This window comes from Anopheles gambiae, chromosome X, assembly GCF_943734735.2.
Source record: "Anopheles gambiae chromosome X, idAnoGambNW_F1_1, whole genome shotgun sequence".
In the NCBI taxonomy this organism is placed as follows: Eukaryota; Metazoa; Arthropoda; class Insecta; order Diptera; family Culicidae; genus Anopheles; species Anopheles gambiae.
Genome location: NC_064600.1, coordinates 5,919,237 through 5,931,105, shown reverse-complemented (window position 1 = coordinate 5,931,105; position 11,869 = coordinate 5,919,237). Strand labels below are relative to the sequence as shown.

At 45.9% G+C, this 11,869-nt stretch overlaps 1 protein-coding gene across 1 annotated transcript; it reads left to right on the top strand.

The window, feature by feature from the left end:
* The first annotated feature begins 1,461 nt into the window (after positions 1 to 1,461).
* Positions 1,462 to 10,667, top strand: LOC5666743 (uncharacterized). The gene is made up of 4 exons (XM_001687723.3): positions 1,462 to 2,241; positions 3,470 to 4,859; positions 4,963 to 5,215; positions 7,321 to 10,667. The coding sequence occupies exons 2-4, from the start codon at positions 3,900 to 3,902 to the stop codon at positions 7,731 to 7,733; spliced, it is 1,626 nt and encodes a 541-aa protein (XP_001687775.3). The 5' UTR covers positions 1,462 to 2,241; positions 3,470 to 3,899; the 3' UTR covers positions 7,734 to 10,667.
* The last annotated feature ends 1,202 nt before the right edge of the window (positions 10,668 to 11,869 follow it).

Here is an 11,869-nt window from a genome sequence, read left to right as displayed (position 1 = left end):
CATATTATTTTAAATTTGATTAGTACCTGCTCCGCTTTGCTGACTTTTACGCAGCTTGGACTTATAAGTCCTGTAGCTGGTCAGCAGCTTCCTCCACTGGTAGCTCGCCTCTTCGACGGTGAGGTCCAAGAGTCCACCAATCTCGGTCCACGCATCCCTTCGCCGAATACCGTTTTTGTAGAACTCCGACCGCTTTTGCCATAAAGCAGGCCGTCGTTCCACCTCGGCAATTAGCCGAAGGCTTTTCTCAACATTCTGGAAGCAAATCAATAATAAAAAAACGATTAATCTCGACTCTATTCATTCACCATCCCCATGACCCCGTTATTATTTTGATGGCCCGGAAGATGCAGCAGTTTTCTTCCATTATCAGTCCTCTAACTCGGGAGAGCTGTAATATAAAATATTTAAATATACATAAACGTTCCTGTAAAAATAAGAAAGTTTTTTTTAATCGCAGCGGCAACAGCAATAGCTTCCATTGTAGCAGTTGGGGTAGAGGTTGCAGCAAAAATGGTGCAGGAAAGCAGGGCCAGCAGGAATAGTTGGTATTCCGAAATATAAGAAAGATTTCCTGTTGGAAGAAGACCAAAACCGCATAACCTACATTCCAGAATTCCAAACGATTATTAGTGTATGCGGACTAATAAGAAACATAACATCCCGTGGTACAGCCAGGTCAGTTCTCAAAGAGCTGCAATGTACAAATAAAACATTTCAGTTCAATGGTTTATTCCTGTAACAATAAAGACTAGCTAGGTACATTAAATTAGTACAATTTTTACAATTTACTATTTTTACAATTTAATTTTTTTACAATTTTTGCAATCTACAATTTTTACAATTTGACTTTTTAACAATCTACAATTTTTACAATTTTTTTTAACAAACTGCAAAGCAGCTGTCGTTTAAAAAAATTGCCGGTAGCTGGAGAAGCAGCAGCGGTGTTGTTTTTTTTCCAAGCCGGAAAATAATCGAAATTTAATAATAATTCAATTGTTGCCCATATTTCTAAATTTCTTTAGTATAACCGCATACACAAATCACAAACACTGAACATATATCATTTAAGGAAAAATAAAGCTACAAAAAAAAAACCCAAGCATTGCTTCCACTACAAAAACACCGGTATAAAAAACAGAATGATTATATATTTACCAATTTTATATAGTTCCGGCGATTCGGCACGTTCGGCGATTCGTTCTCCATGGCTGTAATCAAAATTTAATTAGATTTTTGGCTCAAAAATCAACGCTCATCTCATATTTTTTCGTTTCAATACCTACCGCTATATGTAAACAAACGTATTAATCCAAGATTGCGCTAAGATTGCGCATGAATTTTCGAGATTTATATGTCCGAGATATATAAATATTTTTTGACAGATAAATATATCAAATCGGGCCGTTTGACAGATAAATATATGCGCAATCTGAGATTGCGCATCGTCTATTGCTACGGTTATTTCTCAGCTCACCACACGAAAATGGCTGAGTTGTGAGCGTCGGTCGTTTTTGGGCAGTGCGTGTGTGTGTGTGTCTGTGCATTGTAAAAGGCAATCATTTCCCGCATCGCGGACACCATCGGACACACGAATGGTTCCACTTTTCGGCACGCGACCACCAGCTCCTTGAACGGCCTGTGTGTGTGTGTGTGTTGTGCCTTTGGTGCGGTCGGCCACCCACTGCTGGAGCGCATCCCGCCTGACTCGTCCAAACCACCCTCCCTTAGCAGTGGTGTGCTAACGACCCACCCCCCCCCGACGAGGAGGAGAGGAAATTGAGCCATTTCCCCCGTGGTGGGCGCGCGCGGGGGAGGGCCACGGACAGACAGACAGACACAACCCTCACACCGAACGGTTTCGGGTGTGCGGATGGAGCTGGGCATCCCCGTGTCCCCGGCATTCCACCAGCAGCAGCAACAGTGAATTGGTGCGCACCGACAGGGTGGGAAGGGGGAGGGCACGGGTGGATGACCGTGTCGCCAGATGAGACTCACATGCCGTGCTGCTGCAGCAGATTCCCCCGTGGTGTCGGTGGTGGTGTTTGGTGGTGGAGTGGTGGAGCGGTGCTGTTGATTCGACGTGCGTTTTGATCGTCGGCCGCACACGGGACACGATACGGCGGAAGGCGGAAGAGGCCGGGGGGAAGGTGCAGTGCCTGTTAACCTGTTAAGTATCATCCCTGCTCGTTAAGCGAACCCCCGGAATGCGCCACCGAACCGCAACTAGTACCACACACTGTAAGTTACATGGGGGGACCACACACACACACACACACACACGTGCACGCACGCAGGCACACACTTCCACACAAACACAATTTTCAATCGCATTCTTCATCGCCCCCCCCCCCTCCTGCTGCACCGCTTCTTTGCCCATTTCTCTTCACAGGCGAAATGCGTGCGTGCGTGCGTGTGTGCAGAAATATGTTTCCTTTGTTGGAATGGTTTCGATCTGCCCTTTTTATTTGGGAGTATTGTGTGTGTGTGTGTGTGTCTGTCTGTCTTTTTTCTTCTTTTCTCTCTCTCTACATCCCCCTCCCCAAATTGGTTCCCACTTCCTACACAGCCGCACAGCTGTGCGCGGGACCAAGTGCTTCCGGCCATCATTTCCGGTGGGGTACTGTGGGCCACAAAACTATTAAAAAAAAAACGATAAGCTATTGCACTGGACCCTGGCACATCACACACGCTACGCTTGGGGGAGTGGGGATGTGGATTCTGCAGCCCGGACGGTTCCGGGCGAAATCCAAATCCCGGGAGTGCTTCCCGATAGTGCTTTCCGGGAGTTCTTAGGCGGCATTTCCTTCCTCGAGTGCTGAGCAAATGTGGTCATGAGTCATGGAGGGGTGGAGTGTACCTCCAGCAAGCGAAGCGATCGCTGAATACTCGGTGCTGTTTTTTTTTGGGTCGGAATTGCCTGCCATTTCCGGTTCACCTGGGATTCCCCAGAGAGAAAACATTTTTTTTTGTTTTTTTTTTCAATTAAAAAACCTTAACAAAAATGAATGTAATACAGAAATATGGTTAAAAATAGGAAAGGGAATGGGACCTATGAACAGCCACTGATTTTAAATAAGAGTTTTTTATTGAATCTAAAATCATAAAGGTGCAATAAACGCCTAAATCACACCCTAATTACCCCAAGATCAATACTTCCCTCAGCGCTGGTGCAGTGTGACATGCTCTTCGGTTGCATTATGCTTATGATTGTGCCCACGGTGTTTTTTTTTCAATTATTTTTCCCTGCAATAGGCCAATTTACGTAAGCACTGATCTTAATCTGTATCAGGCGCCGCGCTCTGCCACGGGTTTGTTTTTGTCCGTGTGGAAGACCGCTTCCGCTTTTTGGTTTCTTCGGCTTGAGGTGAAACTGTAACAGTCTTATGCTTTATACATTTTTTTTTAAATTTTTCTAATATTTTGCCTCTTTTTGAAATATTTCTTTGTTTGTATTTAATCCTTCCAGAACGATCGTGCATCATCGCCTGACAGAGAGTGGCCTTCCGAGAATATTTTGTAATTGTGAAGTAAACAAAAAAACACACACACACACAACCAAGCCTTCGAAGAAACGGACAGCAATATTGCAAGCGATACGAGAGCGAGATAGAGAGAGAGAGAGAGAGAAAACTTAGAAAAATAGAGCGACAATCATCAAAAAGTTTAACCGCCTCAAAACGTAAAGGGTGGAAGGTAAAGTACACGCGGACCAGTGACCAGCAAGGCACACACACACAGACATTGTCGTCGTATATCATACGTAATATAGCAAACAAAAAACAGACACACCCACCCACAAACATATATATATATTACAAAAGCGTGCCTAAGAATCTGGTTGCCAATTTGCCCCGCCGTCGTCCCGCCCCGCCCAGCCGACGCGAAACCCGGACTTGATGCATAGCACCTCCCAGGGTGGTAGTATGGCTGCTACTCTGCTACAGCAGAAAACGTACATGAACGGGCTGGCCGGGAGCGGCGGGCCGGACGGGTCCGGTCCGGCCGGACCGGGCGCGGTGGGCAGCGTGGGTGCGGCCGGTGGCGGCGGAGGCGTCGGAAGCGGCCCGTCCGCCGGCGCCACCTTCCTGCCCGTCTCGAAGACGCTCATCCATCACCTGCTGCCTCACAACCTGCAAGCGGACCATCACACGGCCACCGGCGCGTTCCATCACAGGGCGGAGCATTACCACCAGCGGGCGCACCGGGGCAGCATCGGGTCGTCGGCGTACGGTACGCTCGCGCCGAGCGGCTGCGAGGATCCGCCGGCCAGCGCGCTGGACGAGATCTTTAGCCCGCTGCCGGTCCGCCACCTGGATGCGGCCGGGAGCGCCAGCACGCCTTTGGAGATCGGTACCGATGCACTGTGGGACGCAATCGGGTCGCCGACCACTACTACTGCTACTGCCGACACCGCTACCACCACCACTAGCACAGCGACTGCCGCTGTCTTCATTGGGCAGCAGCCCACCATCCCAGCAACAACCAATCATGCCTCAATCAACAACCCGCAGCAGCACTGCCACGAGCAACCGGACGCGGACTGTCCGATGGCGGATGGGTCCGAGACCACCACCACCACCACCACCGAGCAGCAGGCCGCCGGTCCCGAGCCGGGCGAGCAGGAGCAGCAGGAGCCCGAACCCGAGCCGGAGATCGACATCGTCATCAACAACGTGGTGTGCTCGTTCAGCGTGCGCTGCCACCTGAACCTGCGCGACATCGCGCTCTACGGCGACAATGTCGAGTTTCGGCGCGAGAACGGCATGGTCACGATGAAGCTGCGCCGCCCGTACACGACCGCGTCGATCTGGTCCTCCGGGAAGATTACCTGTACGGGCGCTACCTCCGAGGACCAGGTAATTGTTCAGCTGGCTCTACCCCCGCTGCTGCTGAGTTTGTCTTCCACACTTACCCTGCTTGTTTGCTTTGTTTGTTTTTTGTTTTTTTTTTTTTTTGTAGGCAAAGGTGGCCGCACGCCGCTACTCGCGCTGCCTGCAGAAGCTGGGGTTTAACGTGCGGCTGCGTAACTTTCGCATCGTGAACGTGCTCGGTACCTGCGCGATGCCGTGGGGCATCAAGATCGTCAACTTCTCGGAGAAGTACAAAAAGGACGCGAGCTACGAGCCGGAGCTGCACCCGGGCGTCACGTACAAGCTGCACTCGCCCCGCGCCACGCTCAAGATATTTTCCACCGGAAGCATCACCGTTACCGGTAAGTGTGTGCGCTGTAAAGGTGAAGCGATGTGGGTGCAAATTGCAGCAAGATTACAGTTTTTCCTCCCGCCTGCATGTGTGCTTAGGGAAAGTTGTCTTTCGTTAGGTAAAAAGTGTCAAGGGATGTACCAATTTCGGAGCCGATTCCGATTCCAGATCCGATTCCGGATCCGATTTCGGAATCGATTTCGGAAACTGAAGCCGGATCTACTATCCGGAATCGATTCCAGAAAATTTCGGACCCAGCCGGAATTGATTCCGACGAAAACTTCATTATTCAATATTTTGATAGATTGATGAATCCCTGGAGATATATGGATTTTAATGGATTTATAAATCTTTACAGATTCATGAATCCTTGGAGATTCATGGATGTTTAGAGATTCATGAATCCTTGAAGATTCGTGAAACTTTCGAGATTCGTGAATCCTTGGAGATTCTTAAATCTGTGAAAATTAATGAATCTTTCAAGATTCACAAAGCTTTGAAGATTTGTGAATCTTTAGAGATTCATGAATCTTTGAAGATTCGACTCGAGATTCGAATCACTCATCACTGAAGATTCATATGAAGGAATCTCAACGAAAGATTCATGAAACCCAACACTACTGGAGATTTGACGCCTACTGTGATTTAGAATGCTCGTGTCGCTGGATTTTCCCAAGCATACTTCTTGTAACATAAAGCATATTTCAAAAAGCAATCGAGACAAGTTGCTCGACTCGACTCGAATCGAGAAAACATAATATCATAAGCCGCAGTGTTCGGATTTGTTTAAGATACACTTTGTTTAATAATTATGTTAGTTGATGAGTAACATATTCGTCATTGTTTTCCGCAATATATTGGATGTGTTACAATCATGTTCGTCGTAGCAGCGTTTATCTGCCGACCATGTTGCTCGAATTGTTTTGTTTTTTTTTTGTTTGTATTTTTATTGAGTGTTAAACTGAAAAAATAGAACAAAGATATTGTATTGTTTTTAGGTTACTAATGTTACTGTAGATGTAAGGTAGGACAAACCAGGGTTGTTTTAGTTGTCGAGCGTAATTTTTGAAGAATAATTTAGCATCGCACGTACTTGACCTCTATGAACACGTGCAGTAGGAAAGTCTGAGACTAATAGCGCATGACCGTTTGGTTTTTGAATTGAGTTGTAAGTGTCTTTATTTTTGCAATATGTATTCTTGTATACTAATAGTTGTAATTGCATTGGTGCTTATCATATACGCTTGTTTGTATATGTAATTACAATTATCGTTTGCTTATTTGTTTTTTTTTTAATGAAAAAAGGACTCATACGTTCTGTTCATACTATTTAGCTTTGAGTTGTAAAAAAAGTCCGTAAAAACTTTACTTATTAAATACAATTTTTTGTCTCGTTCTCAACAGTCACAACACTGTCAATCGCTTGTTACGTGACATCTCATTCGAGTTGCCATTGACATTGTTGAATTGTATTTTAAGGGCTTGCAATACCTATTTATGTTGTTGTGATGACCTCGCAAACCACGGCCAATATGTACAATATATGTTATGGTACCTTGCCATACGAAACCTCTCGTAATTACAGGGGTTCTCATAGTTGTGGGACACTTCCTTGACCCTTTCTTATAGCAAGTGAACTTCATATGTTGGAATTTGGACTCTATGGCACCCTTGTTGGACAGGCTCCTTAGAAATTGCTATTGGTTTTTTCAAACAAGGGTGCTATAGAGCGCAATTCCCAATCCATGAAGTTCATTTCGCATAAGAAAGAGTCAATAAAGTGTCCTAAAGCAATCAGTACTCCTGGAAAACCCTGTAAAACGTGTGTTTAATTGTTTTAACAGAGAAACGTGCCTGTTGATTGTTCTAGTCCATGAAGTATAATGCTCAAGAAGATGTTCACCAATGATGAAGGGAAATTGGCATCAAATGTATGCATTTTTTTACCTTTTGGCATTGTGCGATAACTCTAAAATTGGCGACTCTTTTCCATTTATCCATGAATTACTTTCCCCTTTTACTATTTAATCCAACAATTGTACATGTAACAATCAATGCACCATACAAAAATGAATCTAATGACACCTTTCCACCTCCAATTCTCCACCTCAACAGCTGCCAGTGTGGCCTTCGTGCAGGCCGCCATCGAGCACATCTTCCCGCTGGTGTACGAGTTTCGCAAAAAGCGCACGCCGCACGAAAAGCTCGAGCTGCTCAAGCAGCCGCCCGCCTTCGATCCGCAGGAGCTGGAGCTGCCGGAGGATGGCGAGGTCGATCTGCTGGCAGCCGCCGGCACCACCACCACCACGACTGCGAACGGCGGTGAGCTGGCGAACGTGGACGACGACGACGACGAGGCCGACGGCGCACTCGTGTCGGAGGACTACGAAATGCACGGGGAGGACGAACGGCTGCCGCCGCCGCCGCCGCCCGGCAACACCAAAGCAATAGACAAAAGCAATAGTATTAGGGCAGCCGGGTGTGCGCCGCCTGCCAGGGGCGGCTGTGCACCACGGTTCGTGCGCTAGGGCTTCCCCCGCGACCCCGGACTGAATCGTAATCGGAATCGTATATAGATATATATACATATGCTATGCTACCAATGCTCAGTGACTGGCCAGCCAACAAGAAGAAGAAGAAGAAGAAGAAGAAGAAGAAAAGGTCACACAAACTCCCACTTCTAAACTAGCAATAATCTTTATCTCGGATCTTCCAATGCACACACCCACCCCGCGATAATAACTCCCAATGCAAAAGCATGCCCTTATCTTACCTAGTTATCCTAGTACCTTTAATCTCTCTTTCTCTCTCTCTCTCTCTATCTCTCTATCTCTCTCTCTCTCTCTCTCTCTCTCTCTCGTTTTCTCTCTATCCTCTCACATTTACTCTTATGACATACTCAAGACAGAAGTTATGCTTTAGGCACGATGAATGATGGTTGGAATTTTCAACCGTTGTAAGGCGTAGTTGCTTTCTTGTCATATTCATTTGTTTCTGTTGCTTTATTGTTTTATTTTAAACCTCACCATTACTGTTCACAAACACCCCCCCCCCTCTTTCACGCCATTGTAATTAGGATATGTTTATCACATCTGTTTGCTGCAATAAGGATAGCAGCCGCCACTAGCCAACCCTAGTTAGTGCCGATTTAATTTATAGCTATTGCACGTGACTGCTCCAAAAAAAAAAAAACAAAACTGCAAGCAGACACACACACACACATGCGTCACGCTGTTCCCTCTGCTTTCCGTTACTGTATTTATTATTTCTGTCAAACAAAATCGTAGCAAATCGTTGCAATATAATTACTTGAACTGTTGGGGCCTTTCGTTAAATGGACGGTTTGGCTGCCCGCAACCGCAAACCCATGGTGGGAACGAGACCCGTAGCTGGCTTGTGCGCGCGCGTGTGTGTGTGTGTGTGAGGTGGTAGGCAAGGGACAGCCCCGTTGAGTCAGCAATTAATTTTATTCTCCCGCTGTGTATACTCATAGGTTCGATATTAGTTAGAAAACACTTTGCGTTACAATTATATATATGTAAACAATACATCTAGCGAGCCACAACAAAAAAAAAACAGTGCGTGAAAGTGCGCGCCAAACGAGTGTGGGTATGCGCATCATCCTGATCACACACATATACCCACACACACACACACACACACACAAACACTCAACAAACTGCCTGAGAAGAGAGAGAGAGAGAGGAAACAAACAATTGAAGGGATGGGGAGAGGTCGTAGCGAAACAAAAGCAACACAATATATACTAGTTTAGTGGTTTATGAATAGAGCTTTTAATACGAATAGGCTTTAGCGTGTTACGATTAATTAACAACAAACAAAAAAGTGCCCCTAGAGTAAAAGAAAAGCCCAGCCCAGGCTGTGTGGACGGTGGAGAACGAGGATGAGCAATAGGCGCAACTAGGAAGCAAGAGTAGTGTGGTAACACATAATAGGTGTGTATCGCAGCAGTGAAAGTAAGGCCCCCCCGCACGCGCTGACGACGAGGAGGATTGCTTGTTTTCATTAGTTTCATTTTTTCTTTACTACCAACCACGCTTCTCTTGGACATCAGCGGCAGACTGCTTTGTGGTGGTCTCTGTCGGACAAGAGCCAAACGTTAATCTTTGGGTGGATCTTTGCCGACGCCTTTTGCATATAGCTAAGGGCTGTATGTAGCGACACCTGACACAATTTCATACGTTAATGTGTTCTAGCACTACTTGTTTCACTTCTATTCCAACTCCTGTATGTTTTTCTTCTTCTTATTGTTTTTTTTTTTGTTAAAAACACTTTCAAGCGTTTGAAGCAATTCAAACAACGCAGGGCATTGTTGAGTTTTTATCTCAATTTAATTTTTTTATTATTTTAGTAAACGCCTTCTTTTGGTTTCGTTTGTAAACGCGAAGAAGTGGTACAAGCAAAGTGTAAGTGCAAAGTGGCGAACATAATGCTCCCCGTGCGAGGGCAGGATACAATAATTTAAGCCCCGTATAGTAGGAGACAGAGCGAAAGAGAGCGATTTAGTTAGTCTGAGGGGGAAGGAGGGAGGGGGGGGGGAACAAACATCAACCAAACAAAAACCAAGTGCTTGCGACGGGTGCGGTGGTGCGGTGTCGAAATAGCATGTAAGACTCATAATCTCGGAATGTGGCCGTGTGTTCCCTTGTAAGACACCCACCACCAGCCCCTCGCCATGCGTGGCCGCGGTTCCTGCGTATATACATATATACATATATCGTAGAGAGAAATAGGAAAGTCCCAGCAGAACCAAACCCCGGCGCGCTTCCTTCGCCATGATAACAAAAAAAAAAAAAATGGTGAAAAAATGGCGCGACCGGTTGATTTGGTGCTGGCTGCTCGGGGTGAAAAATCAATTTGCGTGCGCTGTATCGCTGAACTGAACTCTACTAGCAGATAGGTATTGACATATGAACTGTAGCAGTAAACAAACAAACAAAACACTAATCATTTGGTAGCAATGTATATCAAAAGAGGCGCAGCGCATATCAAGCGGTTGCCGCGTCGGAAGCATCCATCTCCTCGATCGGCCCCGCGAAAGGATCTCGGGCCGCGTTTCCTGCGGAGCTGATCCACAGCTTCGTGGTGTTGGTAGCGTACGTTAGGGAGTGATAAAACCAAAGACTTACATTTGTATTATGCACACATCAGAAAATGGAAAAGGAAGAGAAGGAGGAGAAGAAGGAGTAGGAGCCGAAAGAGGAGGGAAAACACATACACACACGCACACACTACACGGAGAAGGAAGGACGCCCGAGCAGTGGTGGCACCCAGGACCGGAACCGGACAAGGATCGATGCGAAGACGCGGCATACAGACACACACACACACATGAACACATACACGAGCGAACGCATGCGAACGATGCGTGCTTTTGCGTTAGCTTTTGGGGACGCAACCATTTCTAACGAGGAACGAAAATAAAACCTACAATTATTTAATGTTTGTTTCCGTTGTCAGTTATTGCAGCCAAACTTCACCTTGGTGTAAAGGGGTTGGAGGAGTTGAAAGAATCGTATCATCACATTAGCGTTTGGTTATGAGTCCGTTGGTTGTATACTGCTAGCAATTTGATGATTTTGGTGGTCAGTTTGGGATTGTTGGTCGTCATGCACGGCCAACAGTGGGTATCCCACGGCGTTCGGTTCTGGCTGAAGAAGACTATTTGAACGCGATTGCACACATTCTCTTGCGTGGTAGTCGAACTCTTAGTTCTCAAAGTTGGGAATTAACTGGTAGCAAATTCATATTTGGTATGCTGTAACTGTATGTTTATCTAAATACTGTCAATTCCGGAACCGGTATGGATTCAGTATTAGTTCTAGAACCGGTATTGATTTCAGTATCAGTTCCTGCATCGGTATGAGTTAGATATCTATTCCAGCGTCAGTAGGGGTTCAGAATTAGTTTCAGGACTATTTGGGCTTGTGGTCGGTGTTATGAGTTATGTATGAGTTCGGAATCTGTTCTATGTCTAGTATGGGTTCAAAATCAGTTCCAGAACTGGATCGGAATAAGAGTTCTGTATCAGGTTCCGGTATGAGTTCGGGATCTGTTCTAGATCTAGTATGGGTTCGAAATCAGTTCCAGAATTGGTTTGGGTTCAGTATCACTTTCAGGATCAGTATGAGTTCAGTATCAGTTCCAGGATTGGTATTAGCTACGGATCTATTCCAGGTTGCATAAGGGTACGGATTCAGTTCCAGAACCGGTATGAGCTCAAGGCCAGTTTCTGGACAATTTTGAGTTTGCGATCGCATCGGACAGTATTAATTCCAGGACTAGGCTGAGTTCGTTATCAGTTCATGGACCGGTATGAGCTCAGTATCAGTTCCAGGACCGGTTTCGGTTTCGATTGTCGGTCAATTAATCGGTCGTCATAAGTTCCTGGTTTGAATTGGGTTTGGGGTAGCGGTTAATTTTGACGTACACTTCAGAGTAAAAAGAGGATCCTTGAAATTTATTTTCGTAACCCTGTAACTCGGGCCAATTAACTAGTGAAAAGTAATACTAGTTTAATCCGTTTAATATTTTAACTCAACTTTGAAACATCACAGCATATATTTACCGCATTGCATGTCCCAAGCTTTCCTAGCAGGAAAGAAATGAGCAATCAAAATCGGGCCTGGGAAGGACGTGACGC